The sequence below is a fragment of the Carassius carassius genome, chromosome 7, assembly GCF_963082965.1.
Source record: "Carassius carassius chromosome 7, fCarCar2.1, whole genome shotgun sequence".
In the NCBI taxonomy this organism is placed as follows: Eukaryota; Metazoa; Chordata; class Actinopteri; order Cypriniformes; family Cyprinidae; genus Carassius; species Carassius carassius.
Window position 1 is genome coordinate 29,848,563 of NC_081761.1, and position 22,284 is coordinate 29,870,846.

The window sequence follows — 22,284 nt, forward strand, 5'->3', positions numbered from 1 at the left end:
GGTTAGTGGTACAAAAACAATGGTTCTGCTTAGGAAAAGTTCTATTTATCTTTCTGAGTGCTTCAGGTTCTCTGCTAAAGTGGCATTCTGTGATTGTTCCCTTTTTTCTTCCGTCCCAAGTTCCAATCAAATTTGATATCTTTCAGTTTATTATAATCTGTTCAGATGAATTCAGTTCCAGGGTTTGGGTTGGTCACATACTCTTTTAATCTATTTTTAGTCAAATAAAATGTAATATTCAAAGTGCTCGGTCCACACACTATTACCCGGCACACTGTCACTTTTAACACCTAGTTTAAAGCAAATCAAGTATACCTTTTTTTTTAAAAATAAAATGTGATCAAAAAATGTTTTGACATAACCAAGCCATTATATTTATATATTTATTTTGCTTTTTATTTTTATGTTGCAGGTTAATGCTATGCATTAAATATGACCACAGGGAGGGCTTCATAAAAAAACTATTAAATGGACAGTTCACGTGAGGAACGGAAAGCTGATAGTCTTCCGGTGCAAAGCTTAGGAAAAAAGGAATTGCACATTAATTATACGAAACCAACCATCACAGAGCACTAGAAGTGCTCTGATAAAAAAAAAAAAGTGCATTACATATGTCAGATTCTTTAAAGAGCCTCTACATAAACAAAATAGAACACCAACGGCTTAATACTAAACATTAGCAGTTACTTTTTTATCATAATAATGGTGCAACGGTTGCTCAGTCTAAAAATGAAAGGCAGCAAGCAATAATCCAGAGCACTCAGATCTATTAATCTAATAACATCTACAGCAGAACATTTGAAAAGGCAACATGATATATATAGAATGCTTTAGCACAAACATGCCATCATCATAGACATCTCTTTTTATAGAAATAAATAGTTGAAATAAACTGTACTCTGTCTTCAAATTATTTCCATCTCTATAGGACTCTGATACACATTCAATATAAAGCTTCTATCATACACAGCATACTGCAAATAGCTTTGAACTCTGAAAGTCATCTGGTCAGTACGGCCACCACACGGGAACCCACGGAGATCCGGTCAATGCTTCAGGTTATCGCTTTCTTTAGGTTGCTTTTCAGATATTTACAGTTTGTAATTCCTTCCTATAGAAACAACATATACATACAGTTTTTTTTTTGTTGTTGTTTTGTTTTGTTTAAAGTCTTCAGATGACAAGAGTGCCAGTGCACTCCAAAAGTCATTGTGTGGGGTTGTGGGTGAAGTAGGTTGCCCTATCCCACTTCTGCATTTTCTTTCTTGAAGATGGTTTTGCAGTTTCCATTTTGGTCCACAATGTCTCAGTTTAAACAGCAATCCTAAAGTAAACTCAGGCAGTCCGTCGTGTGAATACTCCTCTCATGCTAAATCAAGCCCCTTAATGTGTTTTAAGACAGGAAGTAGAACGTTGCACCATAGAAGTGCTCGCCTTGACTAAAGCACTTAAAAGAGTAGAGAATTTGGACTGTGTGATTTCAGCTCAGAGACTGGCCAAGGGGAGCAGTAATGCCTGATGGGTAACGGTACATCACTGAGAGAGGTCGAGACCAGTACTTGCATCTGTATTATTGCATCAGCATGTTTTTTTAAAAAGAAACTTAACGAGAATGGCATATTCTAGTTTCTTTGTATGACTGACTTCCAGCTAAAACACTTGTTTCTAGAGCAAACCAACAGAACGCAAAACCTGACATGTCATACCATCCACTTAAAAATGCACCAAAATATACCATAAATAACGTTTTTTCTTTTAAAAACAAAAGAAAAAAATACTGGCCTTGACAAATCGAGGCTATAAATATTGAATCAGTTTTTAATTTTGTAGTCTGACATGGCCTAATATGGCTACTGTTAACATATTTCATATTTCCAACAAAAAAACAAAGCCAAACCCTAACCTACACATTTTAGAAGCAAAGTTAGATTCTGTAAAGAACCTAATGTAACAACTGTATATATTTGTTTTTATCCCTTCTCTTCAACTGTTCAGAGTGTACATTCAGAACCCAGAATCAGAATTCTCCATTCAGCGGCGTCTACCTTTAGAACATGGAAAGTAGCATCTGAAATCAGCAGAGCAGATGGAGAAATGATCCCTTCAGCTGCACCAGCCTGAGTTCTACAGAACAGTAAGTGATGGAAGAGAGGTGAAACAGTAGGGTTACACTGGACTGACAGCACCATGAGCTTGTCTCTTTCCTTTAGGTAAGTGCATACCTTGTATGGTATGACTTAACACCTTTTAGACTAATGGCACATTGGGTATGACTAAAATTCAACCTTAAAAACAAAATGTCGAAGCTATGGATGGCACATTATGGAGAAGGCATTGCAAATCTGTGTGGAACAACAGATCCAATGATGAGAAACAATCCCTTGCCTTGGGAATTTGGTTAAAGGACTGGAGGGACGGACACAAACAGCTTCTTCATTCGGTTTCAACTTGCGCTTAAGGACACAAGATAACTGCAGGTAAAAGTAACTTCTGTGGAGACATGGCTTCCCCTAAATATAGTCTCTCTAAGCCATGTCTGAAGCTGGTGATTACGTTATGTTGATATCTGTCCTAGTAATATGGCTGGCTCTTAAGTGACGACTAATGAATGAATGCGTCTCTTTGCTGAACTTCAAACATTACTAACTTACCCATGTGCATTTTTTATTTGTGCTGTTTGGATTTCACGTTGATTTTAAAGGAACACGAGAGTGCTCCCTCCTGCAGGTCTGTGCTCTGAAGAGAGACGTCATGTTCTCTGAGATCTTATTAAAAGTTTAGTGCGTTTGGCAAGCAGGAGACACAGCCTTAGTCTGTAATTGGGTGACTGTTGGAACGGCATCCATGGCGAGTAATTATGCCTTCTCGTAGAGTTTTTTCATATTGTCTCCTCTATTTGGTTGCGTCATATCAAAGCTGACAGATGTGCCCGTCTTGGTGTGGTAGACTGGTGTTTAAAGTTCAAACTGAAGCTGAAGTGTTTGATTCTTTCTCGTTTCTTTGAAGAGAGAATGAATCGATTAGGTTGAAATATTCAGTGAACCTTTACGTGGCTCTGGCCTCAAACACAGCAGAGTTAGCACAAGCCATCAGCCTTCACATGGAGGATTTTGGAGAAACCAGGTCTTTTTTTGAGTGCCTGAGAGGAGAAGACAGAAAGCATATAAAGGAACAGGTGTATATTATATGTACAGTATTTTTTTTTAAGTAAAAAAAAAAAAATGGATCAAATGCAACAGTGAGGTCAGGTCTGATTTGGTGGGACATTTTAGGATTACATCAATCTCTGCTCTGGTGAAGCACAAATGACAAAGAACAACATAACTGTTGTTATTGTGAACTAAAACTAATTGTTTTTGGTAACTGAAATATTGCTGAAATAAAATATAAACATTAAATGCTAAACGTAAGCCTAATTATTCTGGTTAATTAGCGAGGAAACATTTCTAATTTTCACTTATTTCCCCTAAGTACTAAAATTACTAAAACTAAAACATAAATGAAGCTACATATTAATTTAATAAAAAAAATAAAATATAAAAAATATGTATAAAAGTGACAAAATCATATACAGTAGTAAAATTAATAAAATGTAAAATAAACTAAAGATTGGAAAATATAAAGGCTGATTCAAAATATGAATAAACTCTATAATAGTATATAAATAATACTACACTAAAACTGAATTCTATGTTTCAACCATTGTTGGCAAAACAGAGATCAACATTCCATAGTATATCTTAAAATTCAAATTACAATTCTGCATTCTATTGCTACATAAATTCAAATCCGATTCTGAAACTGTGATTTAAAGGACATATAACATTTCTAATGACAAAAACGCCTGGCAAATTCGGCTTTAATTGACTCTTTTAATTGACTTTTACGATAAATTCCTTATTTTGTTATGTACTTGTATAAGTATCTCTGAATACGAAATGGAAAAATGCCTGGCAATGCAGCATTAAAGTTATATAATCTAAAATTTTCAAATAGCTCCTGGTAATCTACGCTTGTATTTCGATGGGTTCTGTGATGTGATTAAAGCGTATTTTGCTTTCTACAAAATGAAACAACTTTCATGAGCAGAGCCACATGGAGGAGCCAAATCACTAAGACGATATAGAGCTTGACATTAGAGGACACTATAAATTTGCTTTCCACACTGATGGCGGAAATAAACCGTGGGCAGCTTCTGTACAAAATATTTTTGACCCTCCTATGGAAATGATATATGATGAGCAATGTCATCTACAGCAGCCCATTTCAGCACAGCTTGTGTAAGACATCCTGCAAGTAACTTTAGGTTGAGTTTTTACGTGGGTGGGTGTAATCCCACTTCCACTTCCTCTCCCAGCTCATCTAGAGTCAGAACAGAGAAGAGGCAGCTTCCTGAGTCCTCAAAGAAAGCAAATGGATGAGATGAATCACTTGCATTTGACTCATGGCTCCTCAACACAGCAGCTGTGAGAGGTTCTTCTGCTTTCACTTACTCATCTTTATCGCTGTCTCAGACACAGGAAACCCCATGGCCTAAGACTAAATTACTAGCGAACAGCTCTTGCTGGTAATTTTAGCCTGGCAGTGGATAAACAGATATGGATGGATCAAATTTTTTGATGGCCTCAGATGTCTCAAAAACATATCTATGGCAATGATTCCATACCTGCAGCTTGTTCACCATTTCATCAAAGAGTTTTCTGGCCTCGGGACTGTTAGGGTCTTCAAAGTAATCTTCTATTCCGATCTGGACTACAATAGACTTCAGGTTACGGCACACACCTGTGAGTAAGAGCGTGAGGGCAGCGATTCATTTTACAGGAAGTGTGGGCGTATTTCACATTATTCATAGCTCCAAATCTAAAGATATGTTTAATCCGAACTTATTTTTCAACACTTTAGGACACTATCATTTAAAATCAACTGCAAACACAGGAGAATATTCCTTAGTTTCTTGCAATTCATTAAATGCTTATTCTTAAAAATGCAATCATTTATTAAGAATTTCATTATGTAATTACTAGAAAATAAATCATGCATTATTGAGAATTAAATATTATTAAATTAAGTTTTATATTTTAATAAACCATGATTCAACATCTCTGCCTTTGAAATCAGGCTTCCACTGGTTGATACTTGGTTTAGATGTACAAACTGAATACCTATTCATTGAAATACTGAACAATAATAATGAATCAGGATCTGAATGAGTGAGTGTGGACTCACTGTTGAAGTGAAGCAGAGCTTTAGGAGTAACAGGAGTGGAGGTGAGCACCAGCATCTCCAGACCCTTCAGTCCCTCTCGACACATCTCAGCAGCCACTTCCTGATTGATCTCACTGACGTGGTCCAACTCTAGAACCTGGAGCCTCATGCAGTTCCTCGCTGAAAATACATACACACAAACAGTCTACTGGCACACTGGTACAACTGCATTAGTCTTGAACGAAACAAAACAAAAAACCTCATAAGCAACAAAAAGCACTATAAACTATACGGTTAATAAACAGAACGGATGTAGTCCTTCTGAAAAGCGAGACACTGAGGACAGTAATTTGGAAATGATTTCTGATCAAGATTTTGTAAGTGGTCTATGTACAGCTCAGATTATTTGTACACAGCTAACTGCAGTCTTGTGATTCAGAAAGGTTAAAACCATCAAATCTAAATGAGGATGCTACAGCTAAGTAGGATAAATAACAAGAAGAGTAGAAAATGTCTCCTCTGCTATTTATAATCTATTTATAGAAAATTGTACACCGTTGTTACTCACTGCAGCATGTTACAAGTGTCATTTCCTATGTTTCCTTGTCCCAGTTTTTAATGTGAATAACAAGTTACACTCTGCGCTACATTGGCAAAAGGTTTGAGTGATGTTCCCTTGCGATGCTGATCTGAGAACAACTGTATGGTTAGTGATTGAGTAACATAATTTAAATAAATCATTATTTTTGTGTCAATAACCAAAGTATATAGGTACTGCTTTTGAGAGAAAAATAAAGTAAAAACAGATCAAATCATACAACAATAATACAATATAAAAAAACAGTTTCCTATATGTAATTTCTTTACATAATTAATGGCAAAGATGAATTTTCAGCATCATTACTCCATTCTTCAGTGTCACATGATCCTTTAGAAATCATTCTAATATGCTGATTAGCTGCTCAAGAAACATTTTTCATTATCATTGTTGAAAACAGTTGCTTAATAGTAAAATATAGAAAGTATTAATTTTTTTTTTTTTCGGGATTTGAAAAAAAAAAAAAAATAGAATGTGCAAAAGAACAGCACTTATTTAAAATAGACATTTTTGTAACAATATAAAAGTCTATTTCTATTTTAAGGTTAATGTTAGCCATTAACTGCAACTTTTGCCTCAGTAAACTCAGAATTGTCTGCTTATTAATAGTTAGTAAGGTAGTTGTCATGTTTAGGTATTGGGTAGGTTTGCGATGTAGAATATGTTCATGTAGAATATGTGCTTTATAAGAACTAATAAACAGCAAATATGTTAATAATAGGCATTCTAACAAGCAACTAGTTAATAGTGAGAATTGGTCCCTATAATAAAGTGATACCGCAAACACTAGTTTACATTCACTAACCCAAAGAAGCCAATCCCTGTATGCCACAACCAGCTCCGCCCACACCCAGCGCTCGGAGGTGTGGCCAGCATCTGCCAATGGTCTGCAGGCACCTGTTACTGAAGCGTGCTGGCTGCTGACTGCAGAAAGACAATTTACATTTTCAATTATTTACATTAAACTTCCAATTTCTCCAATATCAAGACAAATGCTCAAAAAAGAAAGATGATGATGCATTTAAATGTATAAAATATTTAGGCTATCAAGCAAAGTATAAAAAAAATTCTACAACTGCCTATGAAACAAGTAAGTGTATTTCAATCCTACCATGGATGCAAAGGTGCCACCTGTAGTGAGATGATGTCTCTACAACCAGCTCCCAATGCCCAGATAACTTCCTGTCCAACAGGGTCTGTCGCACTCCTAAGACAACATCAAAATCAACAGCATCTGAGAAACGTTCTCCCTCTGCCTTTAAAAACCTTGTTATGGCCGGGCAATGAAAACTAAGCAACCAAATGCACTGATGATCAATATGTTTTTTTTTTCCTACTCTGACCTGTACTACCCTTTGACATAATAATAATAATAAAAAAGCTTCTTTTTTTTGCTTATATACAGTAGTGTTAAAAATTATTACAACAATAGACTTTTCATGAGCTAAAAAATGCCAGTTATTTCTTTTGCTGTAGTGTGTCCATAGGAAATATCAGTTTACATTTTTTAGCATTCATTTAAACTTTTTTTTTTTCGCTGGTGAAAATACTAGTGTTCTAATCATTATGTAACATAAAGATGTATGAAGGCCAAAAGGATGTTTGCATCCTTAATATATACATGATACAACTTATTACTGCTTACTAAATAAATAATTAAATATATATAAAAAATAAATTAGAGTTGATATTATCTTCATTAAAGCAATTTAGTAAATTGCTTTTCTAGCACAGTGGCCATTAATACAGTTTGGGAGTCATTATATTCAAATGCTTATGTATGCGAGTTTTATGAGAAAGGCAAATAAAATGAAATAAAATGTTTCCGTCCATCTCATTTTTTAAATGCTAAATTATATCTAACAGCTAGTTAGTCGATGTACAAAAATATGTTTTCATCCTTAAAACATACATCATCCAATTCATTACATGATTGCTTACTGAATTAATAATTAAATAGATATGAAAATTTAATTAAAGTTGATATTACTATCATTAAAGCCATGTAGTAAATTGGTTTCCTGGGGACATTGCTTATTAATACAGTTTAGGAGTCATTATACAATAATATCTGCCTGTAAAATCCTGTAACCAACCAATCAGAGTCAAGTACACCACTAAGCTATGTGATAAAAGGATATATGGACAAAAAAAGACCAAATAGTGCTCCCTTGTGGACCGACCTGTATGTGACAGCCTGTAGAGCCCTGCAATAACAGCTCGCCAACCACAGAGAGCGATCGGTCAATAGATTCGGACAATGAGACACCTTCAGGATGAGCAGATTACTGCCAGTCGCTTTCAACAAAGCCTCCAGACCCTCCTCAAGACAGCCACTTGACACAAAAGAAAGAGAAGCTATTAACAGGTCAGTTTATATTAGGATTACAGTGACCAGACGGCTTAATAAAGTTATGAATTAACTGTAATACACAGTATTAAGAACATATGTTTTTGCTTCATAATATATAATATATATGAAAATGTAACATATAAAATCTATTAGAAATTGGAACTATTTTAAATATTAACATCACTGGGCCAGCGCAAGCGCAAACTGTCTTTTGCCATTAAAATAGTACTGTCAGGATTTTCTAAAGATGCACAGTGAAGAATTAGCGCGGTAAAGGGTCTGACCTTATTAAATATGCATTTCAATCATGACAACTCTCTGAAGATTTTAGCATGGTAATTGTAATGACAATGTTAATGTATTTGGTCTTGGCGGAATAGATCTGCTACACTGCTGCTGCTGAATTGCTGCTGCTGTTGGTTATTGCTGTAGTTGTAGATTATTGCTGCTGCTGCAGGCAAGTAAGTACGGGAACTTGAGTAAAACATTTACAAATGTTTGCACTCGTCAAATTACTAGTATTTGCACCATTATTTAACACCCCCACAAAAAAGCATGTCTTAACCTATTTTGCAATTGTGTCGTAAGTAGATCAGCCACACCTGATGAGCATCAACTCTGCTTATTTACGACTAGATTAATTTGCGCTGTGCTCGGTATATTGCATTGGTTTGCATATATGCAAACAAGATAATGCGTTTGTGTTTGTGTTCTTTAATTTGTGCATTGTCAGTAAATCACCCACAGAAATTTCCACGGCCATTGATGCTGTTTTGGAATTGCGCTGTTTAGTTAACTGTTAATTTGCCCTGTTTAGTAAAACTGGCCCTATATCTAAACCATACATGTATGTAAGTTTATTTATGTGTAATAAATGTCATTTGCATGCATATGCATAACATATATGTTTAATGAAATTTCTCAGACAGGATATTGTAACATTAAAATATGACGCACTTTCAGGGTTAAATCCACCAAATACGCAAATTGTATATTTGTCATGTAAACCCCCCCTGACAAACTATTGATGAGGTTTTCGACTGGCACTCTGGTTGAGGTGGTTTAGCAGAGCAATTAACAGGCTGCTCATTCTGTTCCCTTCTCACGCTGGATCTCTGAACAAGCACTTCACAAGTGTCAGACTGTGTGAGCGAGTGAGTGTGTATCTGTTTGGTGTGAAAGAGTGATGAGGGGATCAGGGAAGAGTGCAGAAGGTAATAAAAGAGCAATGAGAAGAGGAGGAGGTGCGTGAAGCTGTGGGAAGGCAGTAACCACACAAACAGCAGGGTCAGTATGGTACAGTTAACAGCAGGCGCAGTGGGACACCGTGTTACCGCGTGCTCTTCAGATATTCCTCCTTTGTCTCTTTTTTGCCTCTCTGCCGGGGTTTGAGATTCTGGAGGATGAGGGAATGCGTCTGTGTGCACCACTGAGCCAGAGTGCACAGGAACTAAACAAACAGTAAGAGACAGAGTTAGAAAGCTTGGCATTTTTCAGGACTATTAGCAGTTGCAAAATATGTGGGCAGCGGATAATTTATGCAACACTTTTTTTTTACATCTCATTCAGATCTGTTAAATGTCTTTTGGGTCACTCCTACAATGCAGCAAATTTTCCTCTTGCCATCATACATATATACATCATAAATATCTATTTAGTATACATTTTTTTAAGTTGACATTAAATATGGTGGAATACTAATATTATTATTATACAGGCACCACAATATTTCACTATACTTATGTTTGTGCAACATGCCTGGTGATACGTACTAACTTTAAAAAACAATTTTATATTTTAAAAAGTTTCATATATATTAGTTTTCATATTTTATATGGCATATTAGAGTATTACTGTAAGAGTGTTAGTGTGAATGGTTTTAAAACCTTTGAAGAGATGCGAGCGTTCTCCAGCAGCACTCTGGTCCACACCGCCGGGTGACGAGCCACAAACTTCCAATCCCGGCACACCTCGGCCGCACACAGGAGTGTCTTCATATCCAGGTAGGTAAAGATACAGAAGAGAGCGGCACGTATCTTCAGCACCTCAGGACTTATCACATCGTTGACTTTGGAGGGGCGACAAGGCTTGTATCCCCCTTCAGAATGACCTGTCAACACAGAAATTATCAAGTTAGGCACATCAACCATAACTCCTTCAAAAACAGCTAGAAGCCTTGGAGTTATGATTGATGATCAGCTGACTTTCTCAGACCACATTGCTAAAACTGTCCGATCCTGCAGATTTGCTTTATTTAACATCAAGAAGATCAAGCCCTTTCTTTCGGAACATGCTGCACAACTCCTTGTTCAAGCTCTTGTTCTGTCCAGGCTGGACTATTGCAATGCCCTCTTGGCAGGTCTTCCAGCCAATTCTATCAAACCTTTACAATTAATCCAGAAAGCGGCAGCAAGATACATTTTTAATGAGCCAAAAAGAATAAACGTCACACCTCTGTTTATCAATTTGCACTGGCTTCCAATAGCTGCTCGCATAAAATTCAAGGCATTGATGTTTAGCTACAAAACTAACACTGGCTCTGCACCCATTTACCTAAATTTGTTACTTCAGACTTATGTGTCTGAAGTATACTCCCTCTAGAATCTTGTGTTCTGCAAGTGAACGTCGCTTAATTGTGCCATCCCAAAGAAGCACAAAGTCACTTTTACGGACTTTTAAATTAAATGTTCCCTCTTGGTGGAATGACCTCCCCAACTCAATCCGAGCAGCTGAGTTCTTAGCCATCTTCAAGAATCGGCTTAAAACCCATCTCTTCCATCTTTATTTGACCCTCTAACTTTAACACTCACTATTCTAATTCTAATCTTTAAAAAAATCGAACTACCTTTCTAATCTTTTTATATTCTATTTTCTTTTCATTTATTATGCAATTGTGTGTGTGTGTGTGTGTGTGTGTGTGTGTAAAGACCTCTAACACTAGCTTGCTCTATTCTTTTTTATTCTATCTGTTTTCTTTTTTATTTGTTATATTATTTAAAATCCCATGCTAGGTGTACTGTGTGAACCTAACTGAGACTTGTTATAGCTCTTATATATCATTGCTCTTTTTGTTGTTTTTGATAGCTTCCACTGTCTTCATTTATAAGTCACTTTGGATAAAAGCGTCTGATAAATGAATAAATGTAAATGTAAAAAGGGATAAAGGAAGACTTGCTTGACAGCTGTGGTCACAATTTAGTTTTCCTGCATGGAAAAGAGAAGACCTTCAACACACTGAATTCACACTGAACATGGGTGAATTCATCTTTGTGCAAACTTTTCCTTTTACTGTACGCATTACTGTACATGTCCATATGGTGGCGCCTCATTCCAATAAAAAGTGCAGCTGTCTTCTCAATGCCTCCTACAGGATCTGAACATCCTCCAAATCATGCAATCAGCAGGCTATTTCTATCTCAGGCTCCAGTCTGACAGACTCTAGGTCTCTTGAGTCATACACGATTTGCTGAAGATCCTATGAGATTGAGACTAAATGAACAGGTGTTGGCAGTGTTCATATTTTATGAGACAATTTTTTAAAGCAGAATCTGCCGAAAGCTCTGACTCAAACAGGCTCAAAAAAAAAAAAAAATATGATATTAATTATTTTTTAAATACAAATACACAGTTTAATTGTGGAATAAAAGTGTTACATTTTATCAGCTTAAAACAAATGTATTCATATGTGTACAGATATTTTAGAAAATAATCCATTAAATAATAAAACAGTATGCAAAATAAAATTACATTCATATCTAAACAAGTCTAGACATAAGTGTATGCAGGCAACTTCATCCCATATAGAAACATGTCTTGATTTCTTTATTACACAATTTTAGATGTTTAATTAATTCATATATCAAATATCAAAATATGTCATGCTGATAATTATTTAATTAATGCTCATCAATAATTATTTAATATTAATGTCAATTTGTGAAATCAAAATTATTCAATTATATTAGTTTATAAATGATAACAATAATAAAATATTAAGAATAACATAAAACAATAATAAGTATAAAAAAAAAAATATTTTTTACTTGCATTTATATCTGCAAGAAACAAGTCTACACTTAAATAATCCCTTGATCTCTCCATTGGACTTCATGGCTACTTTTTAATGCTGACACTGACATTGTTTGACATGGAAGGCATATGTATCATTCAAATATAGGATTTCATGTTGGCTACTGTATGATAGGAAGAAATCTTGAATATATTTTATAAATTCCCTTTAACTTTTTTCAATAAGATGTGAGCAGGCCTGCTGCTGCCACATAATCTGACAGCTGAACAAAGAGAGGTGACAATCTTAAAAGCACAAATGAGCCTTAATCAATGTAAATGAACTACATACAGTAAAGACATCATGGCCTCAAGTCACACTGTGTATATGGTATGATTATTTATGAGAGCATATAGTGCACTATTGGTTACTCATTTCGCTCTTCCCACAATGACCTCGAGTCAGTAGGTGGAAAACACACTGACACACTCTCTCTACTGCTCTCTGGCCTGTGATCCTTGTGAGTTGCAGTTGCATTCATCTGACCTAATTTTCCTCAGCCGGCGTCCTGGTCCTCTGACCTGACTATGCTGTCATTATTTGGAGAGTGGGTACTATGGCCTCGGGCCTGACAAACTGGTCGACAAACTGTTAACTCACAAACTTGCAGTCTGCGATATGACACTTGCAACCATAGCAGCATGTGCTACAGAGCTGCCACAGATTATATTTTAAATGACTGGCAAGCCAAAAATCACATTTAAATTTATGCCTTTGGAATTGTGTTCCCTGGGAAATGAACCATGTTCTTCCACCAACATTTAGAAAAACGCAATAAACCCCAGGGCAAATTCTTCTCGTCCTGCCCACGCAGGTCAATGACGCACCTGTAGCTAGTCTGTATCCTCCTCGGTTTCCCCCGTGCTGGCTCTCTGCTCTCCTGTCTTGCTCCCACATCTCAGCCTCGGACTCAGTGGTGCGGGATCCTACGTCAGACACGTCGCCCTCCTCTCCCTCTGTGCTGTGCCGGTACGGCCGGCGCTGCCAGTTCTGGATGGCCTGTTTGCGGAGACCCCAGTTCCGGGAAGCAGCCGCTCTTTCATATCCTCCTCCTCCTCCTCCACCTCCTTCCCCGAGTCGGCACTGGACGTGGTAGTACTGAGCATCAGGGCAGTCCTCCAGAGCATGGAGGTCCACACTGTCACTGTCGTAACCTCCTGAACCCTGGGACACAGACTTCCCTCGTCCTGATGCGCTGTTTAGGAAGAACACAAACAATATGTAAATATTTTCAAAATATATACTGTACAGTATGTGAGTCTTTATAAATACTGTAAATAATGAATATACACCATATATGTACAGCCATATATTATATAAACACAAACTTTTATTTTGGATGCAATTAATTTGCGATTAATCATTGCCCAGCACTAAAAAATACCTATACCACAATACCAATATATTTACATTTCGTGGTATAAAAACATACAGCCAGGCCCTAAATACTACTACTACTAAAATAACACTGTTTGTTACACGTTAGCATAGTGTCTGTCTGATGTGTCTAATTTCTAGTAAATGATAAATCTGCATCAACAAAAGGTATCGGAAACATTTTAATTTCATCTATTTTTTTATAATTATGCCTATTTATTTTGCCTTAACTACTATGCACAATTATATGTGTTGTTGCATTCTCTTATTTGCATTCCATGTGCCTATCAGAACAGACTTCCAACACATTTTCTGGGTTAAGAAGCACCAGTTGTTTTAAGACACAGGGTTTGTGTTGAAAGAACAGTGTGAGTTAACCAGGAAATATGATCAGATCTGTCTAGACGGACTTCCTACAATACACACAAACACACACCCACTTATTAAGAAATAAGACACTCTGCTAACTCACTTTGTAGGAAGAAAGATTGATCATTTGCAAAGATATTATTTTTTAGGCCTGAATGAGTAATGGGTTATTTCCTTAATTGCACATGTTAGAGTGGCTCTAGGTTGTTTTTAATCAAAACACTCATCAAAAGATTCTTCTTAGCACTGCGCTCAGACTACTCAACACTAAACCAAAATTTTTAGGGGTGCCATGCACTTTTTATTATGCACTAGTTCCAGTCCTGACTCACATGTGACCAAAAGGATGGGCGGAGGTGGGCTTGTGGTGGTTATTTTAAAAACTCAGTATCTGTATAGCTGTATATATTTAATTAATACATCTAGGTTACAGTGGCTGTCAAATCAAATGCAACTATATGTAACATACATACTTGTATATATGTTATATTATACAAAAATAAGCAGCCTTGACATACTAATTTTTTACGTCAATTTAAAGAAAATTATGTGAGGAAACTGTGACTCAATTTAGACATGCAAATGCATTATTCCTGATTCCTTTTTATCTTCAATAATTATGCAACTTAATTTTAAAAGACACAAATAGTAGCATTCAGAATATACTTGGCTCAAAAATTGCATGGGCATCGGTTTAAATAACCATTACAAGAGAAACCACTAAACTCAGGCAACAGTTAGGGCATTCGCATGGGATTATGGGTAAGGAATGTTCTCCTCCATGGCTTAGCAGGGACCGAATTTCCACTGGGGATTCCAGCCAGACATTTAGTCACTCTCCAGATGTTACAGTTCAAAAGCCAACACTGAGACTTAAAGAGATACTTTGCTACTGCAGTCACTAGTGACTGTAGGCTCTGCTGCAGGCAACTGACTGCAATGACAGACTTTTCTATTTTACTGTGGACTGAAGAGCAAACGACCCACTAGAGATGAAGCTGGGACACATTATTACTTCTTACACAGTAGGAATGTGTAATGCATGGCTGGCTGTGGCAGAGATATCAAAAGCTATTTGTAAGATAATACGCAAAGGCTAAAAAGAAGTTTCACGCAAACTGACAGCAAAAATAAAGACGGAAGAAATTTCAGAAGATCTTTGAAGATGAGAGTGGTTTCTTTATCATATTGCATAGTTTCTTGATGTTTCTGTTTATATAAGAACTACATATTTGTGCTTTTCATTTGGAGCTAAAAATAGAGATGCAGAAAATGGAAGCAATGTCTAAAGATGTGTGTCCCCTAAGCTTCCCTCAGACAGATTTTAAAAAACTCTTTTGCAAAAAAGACTGCTTTGGACCATAATGCAGATTTATATTCAATCATATGAAATAAAACAATCAATATATTCAACTTATAAAAACACATTTTGTAATTTCTATAGGGATTAACCTATATATTTAATTATAGTAGAATGTATTGATCATTCTGTACTTTTTAATATATTTATTAATTAATCAGCATATAATGATTTAATAAATGTTTAATTAATTTGATAAAAACATTGTTGAGATTTTCCAAATATTTATGAAGCATATATACAGTACACAAACATTTAAAACATTTTTTAAATGTTTTTGAAATTAATAAAAAAATAATAATACAGCAGTTATATTGTGAAACATTCCATTTTAAAATATGTTCTATTTTAACATTTTTAAATGTAAAGTATTCCTGTTAGGGCAAAGCTGTATTTTCAGCATCATTCCTCCAGTCTTCATTGTCACCCAATCCTTCAGAAATAATTCTAGTAATATGCTGATTTGCTGCTCAAGAAACATTTTTTATTATTATCAATCATGAAAACAGTTGTCCACAATTTTTGTGGAAATTGTTATACTTTTTTGTTTTTCAGAATTCCTTGATGAATAGAAAGCTTAAAAGAACAGCATATATGCCACTTGTTTAATTAACATCTTAATAACTGACTCAGATGAATGATGGTATTTGTGCCATAATGAAGGAACAGCAGTGATCATATGCAGTATTTCAGTTCTCTCGTCTGATTCATGAGGAAGACCTGTCGAGTTTATGATATCAATTTAGGGACAGCAGATTCCAGGCAAACCCACGCTGCTCCTTCCCTCCATCAGAGCACCAAATGGCTTGATATGGCCCATGCGCAGACGCACACACAAAACAGATGGAGGGTGATGTCTCACTCACAGATCAGAACCTTGTTAAAAGAGCACCCTTACAAAGGGTATGTTATGGGGAAATCACATAAGAAGATGAAGATCTAAAAATAAAAACGAGTGTAATTTGTTTGTGATGCAAAGTAGTCATGCTCATTGTCAGATGGAGACTGAGACAATTTCACTAGAAAAATATTAAATCTTGAAAACTGGTGTACACACCAATACGTTCAGTTTTATTTAGCTATAAAACAGTATTTTTACATTTCCATTAAGACATTAATTCACTTAAAGTAATGCTGTAGTTTAAACTAAAATTTACATTTTATCATGAATTCGGGCAAGAATTTAGGTTTTATTAAATTTGGACATTTGGTCTCTACTATGTAGGCAAAACCTGACCGTACACAAACATGCTTTCAGTACACACACAAGAAGTGTTCACCACTATCCTTCAAGAGCCTTGTGTATTGGTTGTTTTTGGCCTTGTGCTTTTAGGCATTTTAGTTTTGCCACACACAGCAGTGCGTTTGTGTGTGTGCGCACTACAGGACTCTTTCCGTATATCTTCTGCATGGCTGAGAGATTACAGAGTGGTTTAACCCCGAGGCAAATGCAACAATCTAGCGATTTCCCAAGACACATCCACACCAGGCTGACTCCAAAACACCCACCGGTCAGAGCAGATAAAAGACATAAACATGCTGCTCTGCCATATTTGAGATATAGCTGCAAAACGTATGGTGGAAAATTTAATGATAAAATTAAGGAGTAAGTTTGAAGTAAAACTATATTTTCACAGTGCAAACATTTGGTCTCTTTATGAGCGAGTCACTGAATCAGTCATTTATCCGATTTGTTCCAAAAATCATTCAGGAACAAAACAAATGACTCTTATTCTGTGATTAATAACAACCCAAAACTGGTGGTGGGGGGGGGGGGGGGGGGCAATAAACAATTTCTCAATAGCAATTTTTGAAGGGAACACAAATAATACAGCTAACATTGTACTTGTAAAGATATGTATACATATATACATTAGTGCTATTAGTGCAGCAATGAGACCGTGCCAGATTAGACAACTTAAAGCTGTTGTGGTCACGCCGTGAGAGCGCTCGTGTCTGTTGTAGACATCATTATCTGTCACAGTGTTGCCAAGTCCGTGAAATTGGGCTACTTCATCACTGTTGCCGCGGGTTGTTTTTTATGTCCGTGGGTTGAAACGACCCCAATAATGTGTATTTTAGCCCCCAGAAAACAATTTTTCCTGGGGGAACCCCTCAGAACGCAAATAGTTTGGGCTAGTTTTGAGTAGCAATTGGGCAGGATTTGTTAAGAATACCTGGCAACCCTTTCCCTTAAGCAGGTAACGTGATTATTGCAAACATAGTCGACTCATAGTAAAATACATTGGCATAATCTGTATTAAAGATAAAATAATCACTTCATCCGATGTTTAAGTGAATAAAATAGCCCTGACAGCTTGACTGGAGTTCCACAACTATTGACTTTGTTCTCTCTCACCGGACTCGTGTGTGTGTGTAGCCTATGTGTGATGTAAAAGAAGAAAGCAGGCATTTGGAGCAAAGCACTGTGATGCAAGGGAGGGGGAGAACCAAAAATGTTTCAAAATTTAAAACACATTTCACAGTATAAAACATAGGTATTTACAATAAGCATTGTGGTTTTTAATAATATTTTTAGGGGGGGCAACCCTCAGATGAGTGGTTCTGTCCCCTCCCCCGACCCACCCAGGATTTCCACCTATGACTACAGTAACACTACTATGAAGCAATTAATTGTTCTCTCTAGGTAACCTGATCTAAATGACTCATTTTTTAAAAATGCAGACCAATTAATACATACATAAATAATACATCAAATAATTTAAAGGCGTAGTTTAATTTGCAATCTGTTTTATCAGTTTCTTGCACAGACCAGTTGTTTCACTTCATAAGACCTTAATATATCGCCAGGAGCCACAGGTATTCATTATGTCTTGCCTGTATGTTCTAAGTGCCTTTAGCAGTTGACTTGCATTTGAATAAATTATAATAATTATTTGTAATAAATAATTATTTACTTATAAGAAAATTCGACTGATGTGAAAACAGTCATGCAGGCAGAATTCGGTTATTCTGAGACTTACGCAGTGCTGGGGGAGGAACGTCGATCGGACACTTGGTACATTCCCCTTGATGCCCCAGAGATACTGGAATTTCTCTATGAGGGAAAGTAAGAGAACCAAGGGAAAATGTGAGAGAATGATTCTCCAAAATTTCACTGAACACATCTGAGATACTGTACAGTAGCTCAACATCATCAAGGAAATACAAACAGAATCAATGCAGATTGACAGTTTGGGTAGGAATTAGGAAACTAGGACATATCTCAATTGTTCAGACATGATGTAGACTGGATAGATATGGTACATGGGAGAAACAGGTCACATTTTCATCAGGACTTTATTGATGAAATTAGCATTTACAGGCTTTATTGTCACCATTCATCCTTCTTTAGGACTAGGTTATGTCTGGGTCAACACTGACAGTTTCAAAACTCCTTCAGTCCAAAATAACAGCACAGCCAACAAGACTGATTACTTATCTTACAAACAACTGATTTGTCATTTAGCTGCTTTTATGAAAATTAGCTTACCTTACTCTTCAAATAATTGGGAAAAAAATCACACCAAATCAAATTTGTTTCCTGACAGTCATGCTCAGTTGATCGATTGTGCCATTTTAACACAAAAAGCCTTGTGAAGGATAATGACTACTTTATGTTTTCCAAGTTTTAAAATATTATGAAAAAAAAAAAATTTTTAGCAAATTTACATCAGTGTTTTGATTTGTTTTTGTTAATATTTAGATTTTATTTATTTTTTCATTTAAAGTGTTTTCACTTTAGTTTTAAAGTGGCAGTAATTTTGTTGTTTTGCCATTTTTATTTTGTAATATGTCTATAGTTTTAATGATAGTTTTAATAATATATTTTAATAATAGTTTTTTATTTTATTAGTTTCAGGGTTTTTTAGCTTTAATTTACAAGACATGATAATGAGAAATGCCACTGGCATCTAGCTGAAATAAAATTCTTAATTCACTGATATTAACTATATGTCTCAGCATTACCGTCTGGGCAGAACTATTGTTCCAGCCACCAAAGACAGATATCTCAACTGCTATTTGTACCCCAAAATACACATGAATTAGACAAAATGACTGACAACATGGGCACTATTTTCTCTAATACATTAGAAGCTGTTGCCCCCATCAAATTGAAAAAGGTTAGAGAAAAACGTACTGTGCCATGGTATAACAGTAATACTCACTCTCTCAAGAAAGTAACTCGTAGTCTTGAACGCAAATGGAGAAAAACTAACTTGGAAGTGTTTAGAATTGCATGGAAAAACAGTATGTCCAGCTATAGACAGGCTCTAAAAAACTGCTAGGGCAGAGCATATACACAAACTCATTGAAAATAACCAAAACAATCCAAGGTATTTATTTAGCACAGTGGCTAAATTAATAAATTACCAGACGCCACCTGATTCAAATATTCCACCAACATTTAATAGTAATGACTTTATGAATTTCTTCACTGATAAAATAAATAACATTAGAAATACAATAGCGAATGTACTGTACAGTGTCTAACACTTCAGTTTCATCCATCACACCCAAAGATAAACTGCAGTGCTTTATAAATATAGGACAGGAAGAGCTAAATAAACTTATCACTGTATCTAAACCAACAACATGTTTATTAGATCCTGTACCCACTAAAACCATTCAAGCTGGCGGTTATAAAAGCCTCTTATTAAGAAACCAAAACTAGATCCCAGTGAACTGGCAAATTATAGGCCTATTTCAAATCTTCCATTTATGTCTAAAATTTTTGAAAAAGTTGTGTCTGCTCAATTGAGCACCTTCCTGCACAAAAATGATCTGTATGAAGAATTTCAGTCAGGTTTCAGGCCCCACAATAGCACAGAAACTGCACTTGTTAAAATTACAAATGACCTGCTTCTTGCGTCAGATCAAGGCTGCCTCTCATTTCTAGTTTTACTTGATCTTAGTGCTGCGTTCAACACCATAGATCATGACATACTTATAGATCGATTACAAAACTATACAGGTATTCAAGGGAAGGCTCTAAGATGGTTTAGATCCTACCTGTCCGATCGCTACCATTTTGTTTATTTAAAAGGGGGGTCATATCATTTATCACCAGTAAAATATGGAGTGCCACAAGTATCCGTCCTAGGTCCCCTTCTATTTTCAATATACATGTTGCCCCTTGGTAATATTATTAGAAAATATGGAATTAGCTTCCACTGTTATGATGATGATACTCAGCTATATATCTCAAAGAGACCAGATTAAATTATCTAAATTATCTAAGCTAACAGAGTGTTAAAAATTTAAAAGATTGGATGACCAATAATTTTCTCCAATTAAATTTGGATAAGACAGAGATATTAATTATTGGACCAAAAACCACTACACAGAATCTTGTAGATTACAATCTGCAACTAGACGGATGTACTGTTACTTCCTCTACAGTCAAAAATCTGGGTGTTATATTAGACAGCAACTTGTCTTTTGAAAATCATATTTCCCATGTTACAAAAACTGCATTCTTCCATCTTAGAAACATTGCCAAGCTACGAAACATGTTATCTGTTTCTGAGGCAGAAAAGCATGCATTTGTGACCTCTAGACTGGACTATTGTAATGCACTGCTAGGTGGTTGTCCTGCTTCTTCAATAAACAAGCTACAGGTAGTCCAAAATGCAGCAGCTAGAGTCCTTACGAGGTCAAGAAAATATGATCATATTACCCCAATTTTACAGTCTCTGCACTGGCTACCTATTAAGTTCCGTATCAGTTACAAATTATCATTACTTACCTATAAGGCCCTAAATGGTTTAGCTGCTGCATACCTAACTAGCCTTCCACCACGTTACAATCCATCACGCTCCCTAAGGTCACAAAACGCTGGACTTTTGGTAGTTCCTAGGATAGCAAAGTCCACTAAAGGAGGTAGAGCCTTTTCACATTTGGCTCCCAAACTCTGGAATAGCCTTCCTGACAATGTTCGGGGTTCAGGCACACTTTGTTTAACACTGTTGAAAGATAACACTGTTTAAATCTAGATTAAAAACGCATCTCTTTCACCAAGCATTTCGAATAATGTATCTCTTAAATTATGAGTGTAGTTGCATCTGATCAAATGCGCATTCTTATTCTTTAGCTTGGGTTAAACTAATTAATTGTACTTTGTTGGATCAGCAGCTATGCTAATGATGTCTCTATTTGTTTCTATGTTTTGCGTAACTAGGATTTACACAAGCTCCGGTCTGGATCCAGAACACCTGAGAAGAGATGATGCTGACCCTCAGAGGACCTCAGATGATGCTAACCCTGAATCAACAAACAGAACTAACAAATATTGCTACAAGCGTGACTGCATCATATAATAATTTTTAATTATTAATAATATTAATAATGTTCATCGTCTGGCTGACTACGTCTTGTATTAATTTTTCAAAAAATCCTGTCATACGTGCACAAACTGACTCGGTGTTCATCTTCAGTTCTCTCTTCACAGCAGTTCAGTCAGTGTACTGTTTGAGTGCATGCATTACTCCGGGATATTGGTTTGTTTGAACTCAGAGGGAGTGTCTGCCACATTAAAAAAGTTAACAGCTTAAGTCATTTGTGGATTAATGCGTATTAGAGATGCGAACCGTTTAAAATTATTCAGTTCGATTTGGTGAACTGAATGATTCGTTTGCGAACCGGATATCCAGACTGCTTTGTTTTGAACTCTCTCACACAACAGACACGGAAGAGAAGACAATGCTGAATAAAGTCGTCGTTTTTGCTATTTTTGGACCTAAATGTATTTTCGATGCTTCAAAAAATTCTAACTGACCATCTGATGTCACATGGACTACTTTGATGATGTTTTTCTTAACTTTCTGGACATGAACAGTATACCGTACACACAGCTTCAATGGAGGGACTGAGAGCTCTCGGACTAAATCTAAAATATCTTAAACTGTGTTCCAAAGATAAACAGAGGTCTCACTGGTTTGGAACAACATGAG

General features: G+C 36.1%; 1 protein-coding gene across 2 annotated transcripts in view; it reads right to left on the reverse strand.

The window, feature by feature from the left end:
* Window positions 1–204: 204 nt before the first annotated feature.
* Window positions 205–22,284, reverse strand: part of fbxo41 (F-box protein 41) — a 53,264-nt gene continuing 31,184 nt past the window's right edge. For both annotated transcript variants that reach the window (XM_059554478.1, XM_059554479.1), the window contains exons 4-13: window positions 18,316–18,389; window positions 13,053–13,420; window positions 10,043–10,266; window positions 9,491–9,606; window positions 7,987–8,139; window positions 6,915–7,010; window positions 6,609–6,727; window positions 5,227–5,385; window positions 4,667–4,782; window positions 205–3,139 (exon numbers count right to left, since the gene is read on the reverse strand). In XM_059554478.1, coding sequence (XP_059410461.1) covers window positions 3,077–3,139; window positions 4,667–4,782; window positions 5,227–5,385; window positions 6,609–6,727; window positions 6,915–7,010; window positions 7,987–8,139; window positions 9,491–9,606; window positions 10,043–10,266; window positions 13,053–13,420; window positions 18,316–18,389 — 1,488 coding nt within the window. In that variant the 3' untranslated portion in view covers window positions 205–3,076. The remainder of the gene's footprint in view (window positions 3,140–4,666; window positions 4,783–5,226; window positions 5,386–6,608; window positions 6,728–6,914; window positions 7,011–7,986; window positions 8,140–9,490; window positions 9,607–10,042; window positions 10,267–13,052; window positions 13,421–18,315; window positions 18,390–22,284) is intronic.